The sequence below is a fragment of the Leptosomus discolor genome, chromosome 1 (assembly GCF_034619465.1).
Source record: "Leptosomus discolor isolate bLepDis1 chromosome 1, bLepDis1.hap2, whole genome shotgun sequence".
Lineage (NCBI taxonomy): Eukaryota > Metazoa > Chordata > Aves > Leptosomiformes > Leptosomidae > Leptosomus > Leptosomus discolor.
In genome coordinates this window covers 1,255,122-1,277,496 of record NC_141391.1, presented here as the reverse complement: position 1 = coordinate 1,277,496, position 22,375 = coordinate 1,255,122, and the positions used below count along the sequence as shown (strand labels likewise).

At 47.8% G+C, this 22,375-nt stretch overlaps 1 protein-coding gene across 2 annotated transcripts in view; it reads left to right on the top strand.

Annotated features, from left to right (window-relative positions):
- The window catches only part of FCHSD2 (FCH and double SH3 domains 2), a 164,381-nt gene that overhangs the window by 123,496 nt on the left and 18,510 nt on the right, over nt 1-22,375 (top strand). The window contains exons 10-13 of one of the 2 annotated variants that reach the window (XM_086481590.1): nt 1,617-1,712; nt 2,760-2,831; nt 12,600-12,716; nt 15,241-15,345. In XM_086481590.1, coding sequence (XP_086337716.1) covers nt 1,617-1,712; nt 2,760-2,831; nt 12,600-12,716; nt 15,241-15,345 — 390 coding nt within the window. The remainder of the gene's footprint in view (nt 1-1,616; nt 1,713-2,759; nt 2,832-12,599; nt 12,717-15,240; nt 15,346-22,375) is intronic. The other variant, XM_086481591.1, reaches the window with a different exon arrangement.

Genomic DNA, 22,375 nt, shown 5'->3' with positions numbered 1-22,375 from the left:
TTGCTGAAGCCGTGCTGGCTGTCTCGGATCACCCCCTGTCCCCCGTGTGCCTTAGCGCAGCTCCCGGGAGGATCAGTTCCACGATCTCCCCAGCACAGAGGGGAGGCTGCCGGGTCGGTAGTTCCCGCTTCCAGGTCATAGTTATGGCCACAGTTGTTCTCATTTGTGACTAAATATTGTGGCTTTGAGGGAAGATCTTTTGGAAACACTGTTGTGAAGATGGGGTTTCTTCCTCGGAGAGTTGAGTTGCTTCTGAGTTGGAGGGCTACAACGAAAGCTTATTGCGTTAAAACAACTGCGCAGGTTTTCACGTCCTCGGGAACTTTGCTTTGGGGTTTTTCCTAATTGAAGTGGGTTTAAAGTAGTTGCATATATTTGACGTGGCCCAGAGGCGTGTGCTGCTGCCAGTGTTCACCTATCTCTGACGGACTCTGTGAAGGCTGGAGCTGTTGAGCATAAGTGATCTCGATGCCACGGTCAGCGCTGACATCCTCCGAAGCTGCACGGGATTCCTCCTTTAGTGTTTTCTGGATTTCTATTTATGGGAATTCCTAACGCAGACTCCCTGTATGCCTTCTCTGTATGTTTTCTGCGCGTTTGAGCGTGTTTATGTTCCCTTGCTCAAATTGGTGCAGTAATTATGTACTTTACTGCTTTAAATGAGTGCATTATTGGCCCTGGAGGACTATTTACTTTCTTTAACTGAAGACTAATTTTTTACAGTTCAGTATTTCGGTAACACAAGTATCAACATTTTGATGCATTGAGAACATGTTGTATTTACCATTGTACATACAGTGTAATCGGAGTTCTCAGTCCCACACAATGCTGCTGCTATTTCGGGATAAATACCATCTTTATTATAGACTTCTGTACATTTAAACCCTTGGCTTCGTGCTGCTGTTTATGCATTTTCATCAGCTGAAGCCGTGAATGCTCTCTAGCGTTCGTCAGCCAGTGATACTATTTTTTCATACTGCAATCATACTGAGTTTTTCTTTGCAAATGTGTGTAAACTGCACCATAAGAGATTTGTTTAGGGATGCGTGTCGCGCTCTCTGAAATGTATCATTAAACAAATTCAGTAGCTGAAGTAGTTTTGGTTGAGCAAAATGCAAGCTTTGAGAGTTTTCTCTGAAAGCAATTTAATAAAAAGAGATGAATTTTGTGACTGATTTTGTACGCATTACGCCAAAGAGTCTTTTCAGCTCCTGCAACTAATAATTTGTGCAAAAATAAGACATTTCAGCCTAAGCAAGAACTGTGCGTAGGAAATGATCCACGAGAGGAGAGAAATATTTATGGTAGTGACACCACATACTGTATACTCACTAGTTGGCTTTTTTCCCCCTCCCCCCATTTTACGTTTGTGGCATTTTGTTTGTAGGTTAATGGCAGATACATTTTAGGTCTTTGTCATCCCGTGTGTGTCCTGCCAGTCACTTCTGAATACCTGCGGGTAGTGCTGCCCAGCGTCAGGTCCCGTCTTCCCTTCGGTTGCATCCAGGGTTCTGCTGCAGCTTTGATCTCCGCTGGAAACACTGCACTGATTTTGCTGTGGAATGTGTTTAAGTTTACAAACTAACGAGTGCCCATGGCGTGTGTTATTTCCGCAGGTGGTGCGGGATTACAACCTCCAGCTCTTCTTACAGGAGAACTCGGTGTTTCACAAACCGCAGCCCTTCCAGTTCCAACCAAGTGACAGTGACACTGTAAGAACCCCGCTGAATTCCTTCATTTCTTTGTTCTTGCTCTGGTTTTAAGGCCGTTGTTATAAATGGGGAAGAGAATAGCGCTCACTGGTGCCCTGCTCTGGTTTAACCTCAGGCTGTATTTTTGGAAAAGAAAGGGAAAGTGGCCTGATTCCACCAGCTCTGCTTGCAGTGGCGGGGGGGGGGGAGGGTGTAACAAAGGCCTCAAACAGGCTCGACGTCATCCTCAGAAGAGCAGAATCTGGCTTTTGCTTCCAGATTGTGACTAGCAGCCTGGTGTTGCCCTGCTTTCAGTCTAATCCTTACTGCGTGGTGGTAGCTTCTTATCACGCTGGTGAGGGTCTAATATTCGCTAGTCCGGGGTCACAGCACGCGTGACGCTGTGCCAAATAAAGGGTCCGTGTGTCTCTAAATCCCTCAGGGAATACCTATGGATACATAGAAGAAGGTGCTGATCTAGAAAGAATACTGTTAAAACATTCCATTCCAAAATAACCTCCGAAAACGTTATTTTGGCGCATGAGTTGCTTCCAAAGCAATCATGAATGACAGGAACATTGAGTAAATTGTAGTATGTCATTCCCTTTCCAAACAGCAGGTTAATACAAGGGGGTTGTTGGTGTCCTACCAACATTACTAATGTTGTTTTAAGAAATAACAGTTTAAAATAAGTCTGGGTCTTTAAAGAAGTTGACCGTGTGCACCTTTATATTGCTTGAATTCGTTAGTAAACTGACTTGGACAGCAGAGTCTTGATCTCCAGTTCAGGTAATTAAATTCCAGAGCCTTGTTAATAGATATTTAAGACTGGGTTTTCCAGCCCTACTAACATCTGGAACACAGTTTCCTTTGTCCTTCATTTTAACAAGCTGTGATCTTGATATTCTTTTTCCAGCTCCTTTCCTACAGAGTCAGTTATTTCCCTGAAGTTTTAGGTTGTTCTTAAGACAATGAGCAGAACCTTTCTAACTGTCTCTAACTGTCTCTAACAGCCTTTCTAACCTTTGCTGCTGTGTGTTCTCGTCCCTGTGCAATCTCTGCCTCCAGAGTTTTAACGCGGTTCAGCTGGTGGACATTGAGCCCTCACCTGTCAGTGCCATGAGAATGACGATAGCAGAGGTACACGGTGGCCTTTACCATCAGCCCGTGGCGTTTGTGTCCTTCGCAGCTTGCATGTGGCTCGCCGTGCTGGGTTTGCACTCAGGGAGAGGTGGCAACAGAATGCATAGTATATCTATAAAACAAAAAAACACCGAAAAAAACCCACAAAGAAAAAAAGCTTTGCCCACAGTAGATTTAAGTTAAAGAAGGAAAAAGCAACTTGGCTGTGTTATTTGTGGGGATCAGCTTCACCCTGATCTTTTGCACTTGCGCAGCGCTTGCAATTGGTATTTTAATCTTCGGGGGGCGTCAATTAACGTTTCACGGCTCCGGGTAGCGACGTGTGTCGCCGGGTCCTCCTCTGAAGGGAGCGGGGAAGCGGGTGTAACACCCAGAGGCTCGCAGTGCGCAGCGATGAAATGCAGTCCTACGACTAACTCAGCTCTGTGCCTTTTCCAGAGGGCTGTTCCCGGGTAAAACACAACTGCAACTCGCTCGCCTTAAGCCCTTCGACATTCAGCGGGACGTGATTCCTTGGCGTGGCGCTGGTGCGCCCGTGCGCTGCTGGTGCTGCTTGACTTCAGGGGCTTCCTACGGGGGTGGCCAAGGGGTCGTTCAGGTCTGAAGCCACCTCCTCCCTTGGCTGCCCCACGGGGGCCGTGCGGTTGCCGCATCCCTTCCTCGCACGGCGGTTTTGGAGCTTCTCGCTGCTCCTCCTGTCGCTGGTTGTCACAGGAGTAAAGAAGCTTTGCAGGCTTCTTTCCGATCCGTGCTCGGCTGACAGGACCCTGCCTGGGCAGTTGCAGGTTACACAGTCACCATTTTTAATCAAGAGAATGAGGGCTTTTGGGCTTTTGAATTTGTCAGAAATGGTACGTTTTCTAATTGATCGAAGAACATTTAATTGAAGAACAATTACCAAGCATTCTTTTGCCACATGGTCTCTGTGTAGATGATTTGCAGGGGTTATCAGTTGGCTTTTAGCTTTTGTGGGTTACGCATGATAATTTTCACACCGAAGACTAACACTGGAAGAAATATAAGCAGAGTGATTGATACATCTAATCAAATGTTGGGTATTAAACTTTGCCAAGAACAAATGACGGCCTCTCTTCGAACTAAATACCTAATCCGCTGTGGCTGGAGTCCAAGTTTGGAGCACTTAAGTGTGACTGGAATGAAATGTTGAGGGTTGGAGGCCAGAAGAGTGTTACAAACCACATGGATGTGCAGCTCACCTGTGAGGAAAACTCTGAACGCTTTTGTAAATTCTAGTTTTATGTGGTCCATCTCAAAAATTCGATTTAGGAGGGGAGAGCTGTCGCCAAAGAGTGACGCAGAATGGATTGCCATGCGCTCCTCTGGTCGGGTGCACAACCCGCTGCTCGATTTACTTCCAAATTACTCTCAACATCCACAGTCGGAGCCTCCAAAGGAGACCGCTCCTAAGGAGGGGAGATACGAAATGGTTTTCCGTCCATTTTCGGGATTTTTGTTTCCCCAACATCGCACTAACACTGGCTGAAACGCAGACTGTTGAGTGTCCATCCACAAAGAAAAGCCTACTATGAAATACTTCACATTGATCAGCTATTTTCCATTGTCTAAAAAAATTGTTCTGAGCTCAGCTTCATACATTTGTTCATGGTACTAAATTATTTCGGTTGTTTCAGTGTCTCCATTAATTTCGACTGACAGAAGTTCGTATTTAAAAAAAAAAAAGAAAGTTTTTCAAATTTTTTGAAACAAACCATTTTCCCTTAGGAAGTGATTTGTTTTTAAAGCACCCAGTAAGAAATCATTGATAAATTCCCAGCCAGCTTTAATCCTTTCAGTAAGTGACTTCACCAAACGGATTGGGCCTTTACAGGCAGCAAGGTGGAAAAAACAAGGGAGTTTTTCGCAATACCTTGAGCCTCACGAGAAAAACCAGTCAGCACGTGCTGCCCTTACACGGAGGCTGCTGCTGGGTTCGGTGTGGTGACAGTTTAATCCCCCAACGTCCTCCCACGAGGTGAGCGAGGCTGCTGAAGCCTGCAGAAATCCCTGGCCCTGAACACGTACCGTCCCCGTCCTTCGCAGATAAGCCCTGGCCGTAAGAACAGGGCAAGATGTGCAGGAAATTCGCCAGCTTTTCTCTGTTTCCTGCTTGGAAAAGGTTCTCTTTCCCTCAGCCGCGTGTTATCGTGTGAGAAAACGAGCCAGGAGACAAAGGGCACGTCCATCGAGCAGGGGGTCGTGGCACGAAAAGCTGACACTAAACTTTCGAGGGCTTTTTCCTGGTTTTTGTCTGCCTGTCGCCCGGGACTGTCGTTTCCCCTGTACGTCCCCGCTGCTGTCCTCTTCTCGGAGCACGCCGGTGAGGACCGTAGCCAGATCTGATCTGGGGGGCAGCTCCTGACATGGCAAAAATAGTTTTTTCTGGCTGTAATTTGCCGAAAACCACGATCTCTGTAGGGTCAGTGGAAAGCGTTGCGGTTGCTCCTTGGATGTTGGAGCCTTACGGCCGGGCGGTGAGAATAAGGATGAATTTCACTGCGCTGTCATACGCAGAAGAACGCCTTGAATTTCTGAGCAGCTTATGTTGAGCTACATGACATCAGCTACACAAGCTGTACTTAGGAAAAAACTTAATTCTTGCTCGTGGCAAGGCTGGATTCCTCAGCCCTGCCAGTGCTGGGGGGTTCGAACGTGAATAGAAATTACTGTGTGAAACAGAACTCAGTCAGAGGCTCAGCTTTGTCCGACTTCACTGTTAGCAGGTTGCTGTGCATGCAGGCAGAGGTATTTACACATTTCAGCGCTTACTATCGAGTTTATTTAAATATTTAAAATATATTTAAAACTTATTTAGTATTAAATACGTTTAAATATTTTAAAATGCCTTTGTTTTCTGAATAACATTATATTTTTATAATTGTTGAATATAAATATTTTGTGGGATATAAATATTTAAATACAAGCAAGTTTGTGAAATACAGACTGCTAGTACAAAAATAATCCCTCACCTAAGTAAGCCCAAACTTGCGAGTTCAGAGAACGTGAGACTTTTTCTTTGTTTAGCCTGTGCTTTTCATACCAGAGCAGAGTGACTGGTTTTAATGATAACTTTTTTTAAAGCTAAATATATTTTTTAAAAAAAAAAAAGTGTTGATTTAATTTTATCAAGGTGTAAAGGGTTAGGAATTCCTGCTGAGGAGAAACACAGCCGTGCAGGTAAAGAAATGTTCAGTAGCAACACGTGGGAGCCTGTCCGTGCCCGGTGTCGCTTGGCACGAGTTGTGCGTTGCCCGACACGACTAAAACTTACTTCCCCCCCGGCCCAGTCGTGGTTAGAATAGTCAGAGGTGTGATGTTCGTGTTTGAGGTTGGTGTGGAAAGGGTGGCTTGAGGAAAAGGGCGCGTCTGCACCCTCGAGTGACCGGTTCTCTTCTCTCGGGTTGCATTTGAACGTTGTTTCTGCGTTACTTTAAGGGTGATGAGCAGAAACGGGCTCACTGGCGCGTGGATGTCGTTTCAGTTTAGGCAGCGTGCCGGTAGCCGCCTTTTCTTTCCCGTCAGGAGCCAGTGTTTGAGCAAAGCTCGGAATAACGTCCAGCAGCGAGGGCAGGGAGCAGAGGAGTGCTTGGAAGAAGCGGCCACTGAAGACGTAGATCTTTGTTGATGTTGCGCGGGGAAGGTCTGTTCCATCAGCTTGTCTGGGTCACAGTTGGATCAAAAGGGCCTCTTTTTTCCCCTTGGGCCACTTAATGAGAGCTGTTTTTCTGTATTTCTGGTGACGATAGGATGCAGTGTAGGTTTTTGGAAAAGTTGGGTGTGAATGGAGCTGCTGTGACGGCTGAGGGCAATGAGAATAATTCTGAGGGTGAGAATGGAAGCACACGGACAAAAATACACTGCACTCTCGTTTTAAAACTGGTATCAGTGAGAAGATTGAAAACTTTTGAAAATAAATAAGACTTTGATTATAAAAAAACATTCGTGGCTTCTGATCTCTGCTGTATAACGAAAGTGCTTAATACAAAACCATCAGGCAAAGCTGTATTAATCCCTGACATCTAACAAAACCCAGTATTTGTAAGATTCTAATCTTTCCAAACACAACCAAACCCCAAAACCCAGCGATGGGAAAGAACAGGGCTGCAGCCTGTACGGTGTTTGGGTAGCAGTCTGTGTGCGCAGTATGCTGCAGAGGAGGTTTCCAGGGAAGGGTCAGTGATCCCCCAAGATAATTACTGAACCAGAATTAAAAATGAACAGCCCTCTAAAAAACAACTGGATGAATTATTCCGTAGAGGCGGCTGTGCAGCTGTTCCTTTCATGGGTGCTTTCGGTAAGGAGAGTTTCAGCTACACCAGATGTCAGAGAAGAGCTTCAAAATTTGTTGGGAATTAAGAAAGCTGCTGTAGAACACGTCTGCAGTAAAAACCACGCAGTCGTGGTGGGACTGTTTCTCAGCCCAGATGACGCCGGGAAGTCCCAGGATCCCCTTGCTCTGTTCAGATATCCCAGAACCATCTTTCTTGTGATGAGTTTAAGTGTAATTACGTTCTTTATTCCCTGCCTGGTGGGGTGTTCCTTATCCTTCTGCAGCCCCAGCCCTCACCACTGTGAGATGTTCATTTATGAGATGAAAAAGCAGAATTTGGTTATATAAAGCAGCGATAGTAGGTTGGGTTGGTTTTCACTTTATCATCACGTATGTACCAGAGGTTTACGTGACCTATTAATAGTGGATGTAGGTCCTTTTTTATTCTTCTGAGTGGAAAAAAAAAAAGAAACCATGAATGCAAATAATCTTTATTTTTAAAGACGGTAAGTGTCCTGTTTGTAACATTGAACATTTGCTGAAACGCAAGCCCGGCCTTGCTCACTCTTGGCTAAACTCAAATTAAATTGGTTCTACAATAACAGACTAAAACGAGCACCAAACTTGACTCACCGTTTCCTTACAACTGCTGTGTTGGCCACGAGGTGTGTGAAAAATGTCATGCCTATCCCTTCCTCCTCCCTGGAAGTGTCGGTGATAGGGTTAGCTGATAACATCGCCCTCTAATTTTCATGTCTTTAGAAGAAAGGGCTGTGATTTTGGGGTGTGTTTTGCGGCGGTGATTTGCATGCAGTGAATGTTTTGCCTTTGTTGAAGTGAACTTTTTTAGTCTTCAGCTACAAAAACGAGCTTTGAGGCTGGAGAGCCGGCTGCTTCTTTGCTTTTAGAGCTGTACGTGCGGCAGTGGCACCCGGGTATAACCGCATGAATGAGAGAACGCAAGCTCTGTGTGTTCGTCCCTGTCATCAGGCAACTTCTGCACCTGCAGCAGCGCTTCAGACAAAAATGGGGAAGCGACATGTGGCTCCAGACTAAATTTGTTAATTTAAGAAGCCGCATTTCTAGCCTCTAAGCTGGTTGGAGTCGTCTAGTGCTTTCTGCTGGTTTACTGATTGAATTTTTAGCGCTAAACACTGCTTTCACTGTAATCCAAACCCTGAGAGAACAGCAGAATGTCCATCTATGTTTAGCTCAGGTTTCTTGGCTCTTCCTTCATTCCTTGGCCATGCGGAGCAGTTTTGGTTTCCCTCTTTTTTTGGAGGAGGTTAAAATGAGTCACTGGACATCTTGCCACCACCAAAGTCCAGTCCTGGAAACACTTAAGCAAGTGCTTCACTTAGTAAATCAGGTTAGGAGCGGACCCTTCGGGTCCCCTGCCCTCTCACACTTTCAGTTTGATGTCTGTAGCAGGTAAATCTCTCGTTTTGGCTCCTCTCTTTGCGCCTATTTAAACGGCAGCTGGTTTTTCATTTCTTTCTGGATGTACCCCTCCAGCCTGTCTTCACCTGAGGAGGATACACCACTTCTCAGGTGATCCTTGAAGACCTCCTGAAGCCTGTGCTCCTCCATGCCAGTCAGTTCCTACTGCTCCTCTGCTTGTGAGTTCCTCCACAGCCGCCTTAAGAGCCAGCAGCTTGGTCTCTAGCTGGCACGCACGCCGTACGGGCTCCGTTGATCCAGGAAGCATTCCGGGGCCTGACGGGTTGAAACCTTTCTCCTTGCACTGTCCTCTCGGCCGGGTAGTCACCCTGTGCACCTCCACCTCTCTCTCTGGTCTTCTCCAGCTTAGGAGTCCCTGTTTTCGGCTTCTTCCCCGGGAGACTTAAATTTTGCCTCTAGATCTTGTCTCTTGCTTTTGCCCGTATTTTTGTTATCCACCCAGATCACAGCTCTAGCTTTTTCCCCAACTCTTTTTATTACCCTATTTTTACATGGTTTATTTTTGGACCTTTAAGCAAGGGTGAGGTCTGCTTGGATACAATACTGCTTTGTGAATAACTAATATAACCACGCTGATCCAATAACAATTCATTCCTTTTTTAGTATGCCCCTAGGAGCAGCCACAGAGTTTGCATTCATTTTTTTCTGGTCAAGTGCTTTTGATAAATAGATTAAAAACTGAAAACACACTTGGGATAATACAGAAGGTTATCAAGCAACTGAAAAGAAGTCTGCATTCTTTCTTAATGAAAATGAGATGCTGAGTAGGAGCAAGACCAATGGGAGCATTAAAAATTTGTTATGAGATGTTTTATAGGGGAGAGGAATGTCAAATGGGTCTGCTCAGATTTGCAGCTGTTAAGACTCAGCTGGAAGCTGTGGAAGAAGCTGTACAAAACCGCTGACTCCAATAAGCTGGGAAAAAACGGAGGTCAAATGTTATCTTCAGGATTGGAGGTGCCTGAATGAATCCATGTATTTGTCCTCTTTAGGCTTTGCAGTGACTTAGTGGAGTGGTTTAACGTGGGTAGTTAAAGAGGTCAAACAGTAAGGAAGAAAGATGAAGGCACCTCAATAAAAGCAGGCCACAGCCAACATAATATTTGAACCGAGGGGATGGGTGAAGGGAGCTGCACTTGTCCTTTGCTTGGTTGGCAGCTTTGCCTTCCTCCCTCTTCGTGCCGGAGCCAAGCACGTGCTTCTAACTGACCTCCTCTTCTGGGCTGCTCGACAGCTTGTCTAACAGTTCCTTTTACTTTTAAAATACCATTAACAGGGGCTTGGGGGCTCTTTCCCACTCCAGCAGGTGAACTTCATGGAAATGTGTGTTTCTGGCTTTGAGCTGAAACACCTTGACATCTTATACTGGGTTGTAAAAGCCTCATGGGGTTTTTTGGGTCACTGTGAGCAGCACAGGGTGCTACCTCCCCTCTGCTCCCCTTTCGATGTCCATTAACCTGTGCCTTCAGGCGTGCTGTAGGGACAAGTTGAAGCCCTGCAGGCTTCTTGGCTGGGTGACAGCTTGTTGAAAGAGAGGCCGAAAGTGGCCCAGGAGTCACCTGAACCATTGGATGTAGCTCAGAGCCCTGTGGTGGCACTGTGCGTGTTTGGGGGGGGTGGGTGGGGGGGGTGTCTTCCTTTCCCTCACTTGCTGCTGCCGTTGCAAATCATCCCTTTCACAGCGCTTGGATCCGCTACCCTCAGCTCTCCTGTGGTAAGAGGATGAATAAGAATAAAGGCCAGATTCAATTTTGACGAAAAGGAGCTTAGCTGAACAAAATACCGAGCTGAACCCCATTTTTGCCTCATTTTCAATTAAACCCTCGGCTGGGATGTTAGCGCAAGTTGGTATTATTGCCTCTCCCGTGAGGGCAGTGTAGTCTAACGGCATAAAAATCTTACTCTCGGTGTCGCTTTGGTTTGCTTCCCAGTATCGCTTGATTTCACTCCAGTCTGGACCGAACGCTGGTGTTAAAATTGTCTCCCTTCCGTAACGCAACTTGTACCACTTCGCCTGCTAAAATACCTGCTAATGCCGTCTCTTGTGCGTCAGCTGGGGGCTCCTCACCTAGCCTGAAAATAACTTCTTGTCTCTCTCTGCTCTCTTACCCCTTTCCTGCTGGCTAACTTTGAACTTCTCCTTCCTAAACAACTGTTTCATACTTGTGGGATCTTCTCTAGTTTCAAACAACACCTGATGAAGAAAAAAACCTGTCTTTTTGAGCCTCAGAGAGTGATAAATTAATGAAACGGTCATTTCTTTCACGTGTGCGTACGAAACCTCTGTTGGTTTTGAACAGCACTAAGCATACTCTCTCTTCTTGAGTGATAATTTATAAGGGGATTTTTTTTTAATCTCAAAAGGTTGTGCAAGATTTTATCAGCCTGAAGAGGACTTGGGATAAAAAGGAGCACAGGGTGGCTCTGGACTGCAGTGACTGTCTCGGTAGGGAGATGTACGTGAGCCAGCAAGTCCTCCAGGGAAAGGAGTGGCTCTTGAGGATCCCCTTTGGAGTGTTGATTAACTCTAAACTGGAGAAACTACTGAGATGTGTGCTGCAGGAATCTGTTCTGTTGCAGCAGGAGCACGCCCCGGGAAGGTGGGGTGGATATAACGTCTTCTCGCAGCTCGTTCTACTGAGGGGAAGAGCAAGAGGCTGGCTCGGGAAAACAAAAAGGATTCATAGAATCACAGAATGGTTGAGTTTGGGAGGGACCTCTGGAGGTCGTCTGGTCCAGAGCCGGCTGCCCAGGATCGTGCCCAGATGGCTTTTGAATATCTGCAAGGATGGAGATGCCTCCACCTCCCTGGGTGACCTGTGCCAGGGCTCGGGCACCCTCACAGGGGAAAAAGTGTTTCCTGATGTTCAGAGGGACCCTCTGTGCCTCTGGTCCTGTCCCTGGGCTCCCCTGGGAAGAGCCTGGCTCCGTCCTCCTTGCGCCCTCCCCTCACCTGTTGATGAGATCCCTCGGAGCTTTCTGTTCTGCGGGCTGAACAGCCCCAGCTCCCGCAGCCTCTCCTCATAGGGATGCTCCAGCCTCTTCCTCAGCTTCGTGGCCCTTCGCTGGACCTTCTCCCGTCTGGCTATTGACAGTTATCCTGATGCAGTCACTGTAGGTGCAGTAAATGTCTCCAGAATACCCACAAATTCCCAGCAGGAATGTCAGGAAACCTCCTGTAGTGGAAAGATGGAGACAGATTTACATCCTAAACACTGAGATGTGTATGCAAATGCACGGGGTAGTGGCTGTGGCACTAAGGGAAATGATAGAAAAACTGGGAATGATTTCAGGAGTTAAACGCTGGGAAGAATCTCTTCAGAGTTTCAAATGCCTGTAGACAGCAGAGAACTGCCTCGTCTTGCTTTAGCTGGCATTTCTTGAGGGGGAGAAATGATATTTTTCCCGTTCTTGTCACAATAAAAGCAGGCATGAGATGAAACGATATCAAAAAGCGTGGTTTGAAATTGAAGTTGCTGTTTTGCAGACAAATTTGGTTTGGGCAGAAATTGCTGTGCTGTTCTCAACTATTCGATGGCGTGATGATTCGATCCCGAATTACAGTTAAACGGCCCGTTGGCTCACCCTTAGCTTTCCATCTTGGCTTCCTAGAATGCATGTTTGCCTTAGAAATCGGGTGCCTTGCTTGACTGGGTGTTCTTTGTCTTTTTGATGTAGCGTGTGGGTGAAACCGTAGTTCAGTTTTATTCATCGGGAATGTCTTTCCTCGCGGTAGAACCGTGTTTGGTGTCCGGTGTCACGCTGCTTTTGCGGAGCGAGCTGAGTTGTGAGTTCTTGTGAACTTGGATTTGCTTTGGGCTTGCCACAACGCGGTGCCATCGCCGAGTTCGTAAGGAAGAGAGCTGGTTTTGTGGAATCTTTCTTGTTTTGTATGAAACAAGATCCCAGGCCGATAAATGTAATATAAAGTTACCCTATCACTAAATATCTTCCTATCTACAGAGGTAGCCCCGGGTCTATGTCGTGACTCTCTCTCTTGCTGGTTTGTGTTCCAGAGTCGACAACTGGAATCAGAAACTGGAACGACTGAAGAGCACAGCCTCAACAAGGAGGCTCGGAAGTGGGCTACCCGGGTCGCCCGTGAGCACAAGACCATCGTCCACAGCCAGCGGGTAGGTTCGGAGGGCGCTCGTGTACGGATTCTGACGGCGGCGGCTCCCCGCTGCGTGAAAGCGGAGCTGCTGCAAGCGCCCAGGAGTTATTTTTGTCCTGTTCTCTCTCCGGGCAACCTGCCGTTTTCATCTTAGCCTTTCTTGGTACGATACACTCAAACTGCCAGGTTAGCAGCTCCTCAGACTTTTTGGTTTGTCAATGTTTTGCTGTTCCCGTATAAACCTGAAGTTACAGGTTCTACTTCACCCCAAATACCTTACAGGCCTACCTCTGTTCTACACGGCGTCCTTCTGCTCGAGCCGACGTTTCAGGGATTCTCTTATCTCCACTAGATCACGTGTCTATTACCTGTAGAAAACAAAATGCATTCATTTGGGTATCAAAAGTCTTTTCAACACTAGGAAAAACCCACGAGTAATGCGCGCTTAAATCTACTGTGAAAACACAAACTTAAGTGTGTATTGATCAATTTGTTTCTACTTATGTGGCTCAACACAGAAGAACCCGGGGCTGTATTTGGACCACCTAAAGGGGGCTTCAGGTAGCTGTCTTTCGGAATGCAGCTGAGACTGCCTGGGAGCGAGAATAAAGTCAGCCAGTAGAGGGGCATCCCTTGGGTCACCGAGTTCCTTCAACATCTATAGCAAGGTGTTCGTGGTGGTGTTTAGAGAGACTGGTGGGACCCAAGCTACTTCTTGTGCCATCCTCTGCCTGAAAACATCTGTTTCACGTGCTCGGGTCAAGCCTAACTTGCAGAGACTGAATTCAGTTCAAGAGAATGATGATAATACTGGATGAGCTGCTGCCCAGGAGGTGGGGGACCTGGCTTCTAGTTCCACTTTAGAGACTTAAGCCACTCCTCAAACTACCCAGGAGACTGCACCGAGCAAAAAGCAAGAGGGAAGTAGGTGTTTACCATCTTACCTGTCTTCTGCTGAACCTGGGTTGCTCCACAGCAAAAAAAAACAACCGAGAAGTTGTAGCACCAGGCAGAGGGTGTTAACAGAGTCTGTAACCAAAATCTGGTGGGAAAAGCTCTCCTCAGAGGAAGGAGGGAGCATCCTGGGTTCTGGTCCGAGCACCTGATGCTCCTTCTGCTCTTTCTCCGAAGCCTATTTAACACAAAGTGCATCAACAGCCGCCGAACCAGCACAGATTTGCAGATACCTGGTGACGCTTTGTGCAGTCACGTGCTTGTGTGATTTTTCATTGGCGTGTGTCCAGTCCACGTACGTGTAGGTGACCCTAAGGACCTCCAGCGTGTCTTCCGTGATTCAGCAAACTCTCCTCTGGACACAACCTGTCTTGGCTTCCCCTACAGCAGGGCTACTGTCACGGGTTGAGGCTGGGCCGGCCACTAACAAATGACAGACGCTCTCTATGAACCCCTCTGCCCTCCCAAAAGGGAAAAGGAGAGAGAACAAGGGAGAGAGACTTTATGGTTTGGAAAAGAAACTAAAACAGCTTTAATGGAACAGTAACAATAAAAGAAAAGACAAGAATAAGAATAAGGGAATAATGAAATCTCTACAATATGTACAAATAGATACAGCCCCAATACCGAACCCAACTGCCCCCACCCCGATGACGACCCGTCCCCCCCACGCTGCAGGGCTGGCACTGGGGCAGTCCCAGGCTGGACTGGGCAGCAGACAGGGACGGGAGGCAGGAGCTGGGCTCAGGCCCTGGATTCAGGGACGCACGGGGCGGGATGGACGACAGAAGGACAGACAGAGCCCCCCTCAGGTGTCGCCACCGAAGGAGAGAGCTTGACCCTGGGGACCCCTCAGCTTTGCACTGACCGTGCCGTCCGTGGGGTGGAACACTCGGTGGGTCAGGGTTGGGTCCCCTGGCCGGTTGGCTCCTCCCTGCAGGGGCGGCCTTTTTCGGGCTGGGGACCCTTTTCCCTCCCGCAGCCCAACACGGGCACAAGCCTCAGCAGTGACCTTGGTGGCTCCAAGAACCAGTCCCAGGCAGGGCCTCTCTGCAGCCCATCCCTTGGGGCTGGCTGTGACCCTCAGGGGTTGGCACTGCTGGGAGCAGTCCCTGGCTGGGGACACGTGCTGCTGGTTCAGACAGGGCCGTCAGTTGGAGGGGAATGAGCTGAAAAGTTAAAGCCCTGAACCAGAATTAGTTCTGGTTTAGCCCAAACCAGGACAGCTACCACAAGCAACATCTCTCTCCATGTTTAAGATCCTCTTTTTCATCCCGACAGAAATGTGGAGCAACGTCTCCATTTTAAATGTGCGATTCTCACCGTGCAGATGAGTTGGTTCGTACCACAGTGTCATCTTTGTGTGAAGATGTTGAAGCGTTCCCTGAAGTGGAATTTCCGTGTGAAATACTGTGCTTTTCAATGGTGTTTTGTCTTGGTCATCATCTTTTTTTTCCTGGAATAGACTATTGTTGGTCAACCCAGCAGCTAATCAAACAGTAATTTGCCTGAGTTATCGTAAATATTTATCCTGTCAGTGGCTTGCGAGCGTTTGCTACAGCTGTGGTCTGCTTTCTTGTTTCTGACAGACGCTTGAAGAGCTGGAATGCCACGGGCCTGTGATGTCTGAGCAAACCCGAGCAGAACTGGAACAGAAAATAGATGAAGCCAGGGAGAGTATTCGCAAGGCTGAGGTAAGAAGGGAGTTATTTTGGCATGTTCAGCTTCTTGCCACAGAAGGATTTACGTTAACAGCCGTTCGATTTTGTTTGTGGAAGTGTAAGCTTTTAGCATCAAAAGTCAGGCAGCTCTAGGATGTCGGTTTTTTCCTCGATTTCACACTTCTCAAATCGGTGAATCAGCTTAATGAAAGACTTGAGATTAGAAGAGTAATATTAAAAAACCCCATCATGATGAAGAGTGATTAAATTTGCTGCTTTTTCCGCTGTTGTGCAAAGGTCAAAAATCTCTATATTTAGGGGCTTTGTCTTAAATAGAGAAAAAACAGTCTTGAGTTTACTGGTTTCCTTCTGCTCGAAGGAATTAAAACCAGAAAATGGTGATCATATCTCTATCTTCACGCTTTTTGGCTTCTGGAAGGAACTGCCACGCGCTGACGTGCCTTGTGTTCTAGGATTTCTCGATACACATATTGATTCGTAGTGTCGATGGGGAAGCATTTGAAATCATCGTTGTATCTCTTTCTACTTTTACTCTGAGGTACTTTTGGAAAGGTTATAGGTCTTTGAGACCTGCTCTGGGTTAAGAAAGCCTCGTGAGGAGATAAACCAGCTTCGTACTTGGCTGCCAGTGCTGGGTCAGTAAAGGTTAACTGCTTTCCTGGCCAGTGATTCAAAAAACTTACTGCAAGCCACAGGAGCTGTTCTGTCAGCTTTCAGCTGAGTGGATTGCTTAATTAAAACTGTAGAGCAAACGTAATTGTTTCAGTTAAGTGCTTCTCATACCGCTAGATATTCAGAGCACCTGATGTAATTAGGAACGTGATTTACAGTGCAAGAGGTTAGAAACTACAGGGTAAAAATATTCCTCCTACTGATGTTGGCCTCTCTTTTTAAAACAAATCCAGATTATGCTCTCTGCACGGAAGGTGTTTTAAAATGCAATAGCCTTTTATTTTGGGTAAACTCTTTCAAGCAGACTATGCTCCAAAGTACTTCAGTGTGTGTATAGTTAATGATTAAAGATGCAAGGCCAGAGAGCATGAGAGTGAAAGATAAACGCAGCAGCAGAAAGAAATAAAATCAGGATAAGACGTTGCCCGGGAGAAGGTTCTCGCATAAAAATATTAGAAAAGCTATGAAAGAAATCAGGCTGGGACGTGTTTGCAAGTCTCAAGAATGCATAATTAACAGAAACTGATAAATCAGTGGAAACGGAGCAAAGAGGTAGTGTGTTTCCTTGGGGGAGGTGGTGGCGGGAAAAATGGACAGGAGTGGTTTTGTCTTTGTTAAATCGTGGGAAGTTAGACCTCTGAAAGTAAGGGCGACAGCAGTGGTGGCTAAGAAGGATCTCGGCAGCAGAAAATAAGCCACGGTGCTGTACGACCCGATACCGAGAGCCCAGGGGCAGGGGTAGCCAGCGACTGCCTCTGCAGAGGCAGCAGAGGGGAAATCGGAGAGCACACAAGGGCTTTTGCCCAGCAGAAGGTTGACTTTTCGGAGAGGTTTAGCTAAAAGAGCTTGAGACAAAACTGCGAGTTGCCTTGGCCACAGCCACAGAATATAACGGAGGATAGAAGGGAGGTGCCAAGAAGTGGAACATTTATATGTATGTATAAAAAAGAGACGTGAGATCAGAAATAAGCCCTGTGGTGTGCTGGAGAAGGCAGCAGTCTTTTCCAAAAGCCGAGGGAGGGATAGAGCTCCGTTGGGAAACACGCTAGGCAAGATGTGCCCGGCCGGGAGGGTGATTCATAAAAGCAACGAAGGGGGGGGAAAAAATAGCGTGTGATTCTGAGACGTGGTGAGGCGTGTGTGCGCGCCCTCAGTCACCAGTCGGTGCTCCCAAGAGGCCAGTGGTTTCCTCCGAGAGGTGCTTCACGGCGTTGGCTGGAAAGCTGATACGGCCCAGGAGCGTCTGTCCGTGGTTTGCCAGCACCAGCCGGTGTGGGGTCGCGAAACCGTCCCTTACCTTGCTCAGATTTAACACGTGCTCTGGTTTGCAACAGAGCGTGGTGAAAATGCCAAGTCCTTGAGTCCAAGAAGACTCGGCGGCTGGGAGATTTTTCCTGACTTTCTTCTTTCTCTTTTGAGACAAGTTTTCTACTGGGTCTTTCAAAGGCATGAAGTTGTCTGAGGTTTCGAACGGCAGGTGTGTAAACCTCTTTGTGTGTGTGTGTGACTTTTCTATATTGTCACGTGAGTTATTTATAGTACATGGGGTTTTTTTTTTCAAAAGAAACCGCTAAATTAATTCAGCAAGCTTTTTTACTTCTACTTAGGGACGGCCTTTTCTTTTAGCTTCACCCCTTATCAGTGCCCCCTCCTCTAAGTGGCACTGCTAAGTAATTTCAGGACCATTAATTGGGCAAGAGATCGTTGCGCACATGCAACCCGTAGAAGAATAAACGATGTCAGCTCGGGGTAAAAATGTTTTCTTTTGTAATGCATTTATAATTCTTTTCAGTGAAAACCAAACATTGGCGGCATTCCCGCGTCTTTAAGCACAACCGTTTAAGCTGGGATGGCTGATGGCTGGGCAGGGGAACGGTGCGTGTGCCCAAAGTTACCGTCCGGTGTTGAGGCTGCTGGGGGGCTGGGGGGCTGCCCTTGCCCTGCCCCGCTGCGCTGCCTTTGGGTCAAGGAGCTGCAGGTGGTCGGGAAAGCAAAGCCGAGAGCTCCCTGATGTAGCTCAGTGCTTCAAAAAGGTCCTCCTCGGGATAGCAAGTGGGGAAGGAAGGGTGTCTGGGGAGATGGCAGGAGTCAACGGTCCGTTATTTGCGAAAGCCCGTTTGATGTTTGTGATTTATAAAGGAAAAGAGCGGGGGCAGGGAAGGCCCCCAGACATGCAGAGAACTGTTTATTGGATCTACATTTGTGGCTTTTACGGAAGGAACGGTGTTTCACAGTTGCCTGACACCACATGTGGCTGCACCCTGTGTGAACAGCCCAAAGTAATTTGCCCTTTAACACGGTTTGGTTCATTATCACCTTGTCACGTTGAATCTTACCATCTGCGAGGCTTCGTGGATAGCGCTGTGGTTGTCACTGGAAGAGTAACGTGTTGTGGTGCCACGTCTGAAAGGGTTTGATGATAACATGTAGGTTTGGTTTTGTTTGAAAAACCCAGCTGTTTTGTTGGGAAGGTGTCATGCGACTTTCCTTGGAACTGCAGCGAGTGTTGGTTAACGTTCTGTGGTTTCTTGCCAGGATGGTCAAGTCTCAGATGTGGAACTCTCCCCTTTCTTCTGGTTGAGTAAAGCAGCTAGAGGATAGCGCGTCTAGGAGATGACAAGGGTTGCAGGGTATGAATTTTGTGACCTTGAGATAAGTCCGTGATTGCATCAACCTGCAATACCTGTAGGGCACCGTGTGTAGGACCTTCTGTTTCTAAATGATTGTGTGTAGAGCGAGTCTTGCATCTGGGCAAGAACCACCCCATGTCCCAGTACAGGCTGGGGCTGAGCTGTTGGAGAGCAGCGTAGGGGAGAGGGACCTGGGGGTCCTGGTGGGCAGCAGGGTGACCATGACCCAGCAAGGTGCCCTCGTGGCCAAGAAGGGCAGTGGCATCCTGGGGTGTATTGGGAGGGGGTGGTCAGTAGGTCCAGAGAGGTTCTCCTCCCCCTCCTCTGCCCTGGTGAGACCCCATCTGGAATAGTGTGTCCAGTTCTGGGCCCCCCAGTTCAAGAAGGACAGGGAACTGCTGGAAAGAGTCCAGCGCAGAGCCCCAAAGGGGATGGAGGGGGTGGAACATCTCCCTTGTGCTGAAAGGCTGAGGGAGCTGGGTCTGTTCAGCTTGGAGAAGAGGAGGCTGAGGGGTGACCTCACCACTGGTTATCAACACGTAACGGGCGAGTGTCAGGAGGATGGAGCCGGGCTCTTCTCGGTGATGGCCGGTGACAGGACAAGGGGCAACCGGTGCCAGCTGGAGCACGGGAGGTTCCACATGAACATGAGGAAAAACTGTTTCCCTGGGAGGGTGGCAGAGCCCTGGCACAGGCTGCCCAGAGAGGTGGTGGGGTCTCCTTCTCTGGAGACATTCAAACCCGCCTGGACACGTTCCTGGGTGACCTGCTCTGGGTGGTCCTGCTCTGGCAGGGGGTTGGACTGGGTGATCTCCAGAGGTCCCTTCCAACCTCTGACATCCTGTGATTCGGGGGGGGGGGGGGTCTGTGTACTGCCAGGGTACGTTTGAAGACGTGGACATTTTTCTGGATGTTGTTTGTAGATCACGTGTGTGTACGTGTGTGCGCACGCGCTTTCTCTCCCCTTGCGGTGTGTCAGGTAGTGTGTACCCTCATTCTTCATCGCAGAGGTGTTCTCCCTTTTTCCTTTTGGGTTTTTCGTGTTCCTCTCTTGAAATGCTTTTTACTTTTATTGCCTTTCCGGAGGAGCATGCCTGCTGTTCTGTCCCACTTCGGCTTCTTGACCCGCTCTTGGTGCTTTTTCCTTTGCACATCTGCCCTCCTTCTCCTCCTTTTCGTTTCTGAAGGGGAAGATCTCTTCACAAGCACCTTGAGATTGAATTTTGCCTTTCTTCTGGCAAAACTGTTTTGGTCAGTAGGTGGTTCCACTTGCATCTCCCTGGGGAGTTTTACATTCTGGACCTGTTGCTCCAGTGCCAGCCGGTCAACCGTCAGAAGACAGACCGGCCCCTGTGCCGCCTAAGGGAACATGAGCTGAGTCAGAACCTTTCAGAGGCAATCTAGGCAACGTCGTTTCTCCAGGGTGTATCCTGTGTAAATTTATTCATCTCATTGCCCTGAGAGCCCCTGAATCCTGTGAAATCCAACCGCTGGGAGAACCGGGGAACTGTGCTGGGCCTGCAACTTGCATGTGTCCTGTCGAGCACGATGGGTGTGGAAGCAGCTGTGATTTGAAAGTGCAGCAAAGAAACCACTAAAAGCGTGCAGGGGATCAAGACACCTTGGAGAAACCAAAGGGTTTTGTCTTCTGCAAGATGCGGTGCCTGAACATAAACCCTGAGATTGGCACAGTGGGTTATCTCTGATCCGCTTCTCCCTGGGATAGGAGGTGTTTTTCCTTGTGATGTTCCGGGGAGCAGATTCCTTGATTAAAGTTAAATACGGCTGACACCAGAGTCTGTACAACTCATGCATGGCAGATGATAGACAATGGCTGTAACTGATAACCAGAGCACGTGTTTTCTTCTTAAAAATGGGAAGTTTCTGGTTTTTTACAGGTTTTTTGTTTGTTCTGCTTGCTTGTTTTCAAAGAAAATGTTACAATATGTCTGATGATACCCCTGGCACCAGCAGAGCGCTAAAATTGACTGTGATGAGTGCTGCCCTGTGGAGTTCAGATTCCCAGGAACTCCATCCTTGTCACAACGGCATTTAACCACGGCTGCGTCAGGGCTGGATTTTGAGGCAAGCCCTGAGAGCAGAGGTTGCTCGTTGAAATTGAAGGTGGCACGATTCCAGCATCATCTGTAAAGGAGGTCGACACCTTTGCGATTCAATAGTTTCAGAAAATAAACTGTTCTTGTAGCTCCTTTGCACTTAACCAGCCAACTTGGGTAACTGACCTGGAACGTCTGTATTTTAAGCTTTCCTCTGTGTGACAACAGTAAGGAAGGTTGCTGGGCGCTTTACAGCTGTTGGTTCAATTGGGTAGATCTGATTTGCCTTGAAATAGTTTTCCATTTCTCCTCTGCCTCTATCCCTTTATCTTTAAACTGCTGGAGACCAAAATTTACTCTCTCTGTGTGGCAGAAATACGGGGAAACGAAAGTTGAAGCTGTTTCCTTGGTTTGCTAATCCTTCTTCCAGGCTGTGTCCTGGACCCTGGGGCTGGGGGGCTTGAGTAATTCTCGTTTTGTCCCTGTCAAACCAACGACTCCGGTACTTTGATAGCCCTAGGTGGGTCTCACCGAGCAGCGCAGTTGGCCCCAGGGCTGACACAATTTCTCTCGATGATGGCGGGAAATTTCCCATTTGCGCTCGGGTCTGTGCTCGAGGAAGGTCTTGGGGCCTCCGCAGCAATTAATCCTGTTTCCACTTAGTTATAGGGGGATGCATTTTGTCTCATCATTAGGATATCTACAACTCCCGAGAGAGTATTTGTACCAGATAAGATTTGATTAGGACTCATTATGGTGCTGTTTGCTTCGTTTGATTAGTCCAGAAGCTTAGGTCCGTTTTTAATTGTACGCGGAGGGCTGTTTGCTCCCTCCCCTTGTATTCGGCTGTGAATATTGATGCCCGTGCTGTGCTAGCGGTTGGGTTTGCTGGCTGGGCTCCTCTTCTGGATCTGATCTGTTAATCGTGTGCTGCTTGTGGTCCTGCTGCATCTCAAGTGGACGTCGCTCCGTTTCAGCCCCTTCTTTGCGCGTTGAAAGATTCAACTGCAAGAACGGTGTCGTTCTCTCCGCATAAGAAATGTGAGAAAAGCTAATTCCGCGTGCTCCACTCCAATAAATGAAATGGAATACGGCTACCCACCCCCCGGAAAAGCTGAATTTGTACAATGTCGCTTGCTGCCATCTCTGGCTTTGCTCAGGAGACATCTGCTTGGGAGAGCTGTGCGAAGGAGACAGATTGCCCTCTCCGGCTGAGGTTTGGAGGAGCTGTTAGTCTTTCCAGCGAGGGGGAACGAGGACTAGCCTGGAGAATTGCCACCGACATCCACAGATCGGGAGTTCTGAACGCTTTTGGTGCAAAGCAGCTCGGTGAGGACATCTGCAGAGACGAGGCGGCTGTTGGGAAGAACACCATCAGAGCCCTGGAGCTGTAGCACGGCGTTGGGAAGCTGTACAAGTCGGCGTACCTCATCAGCTGCGTCCAAACGTTCAGTCATTCTGCCTGCGGTCTTGCGAAAATTGTGCCATCATATTTGAGAATTTTTAGCTTGATTTCATAGTTTTTGATAATGATTTTTCAGGGACTTGCTGTGAGTGAGAAATTCGGAGAGCGTGCCGTGTGCTCGGGTCCTGCTTCAATATTTCACCGCATTTTTTTTGGACAAACCTGCCTGTTCTGGTGTGAGCATGAGAAAGGACGTCTTTAGAAGACTGGGCTGTGTG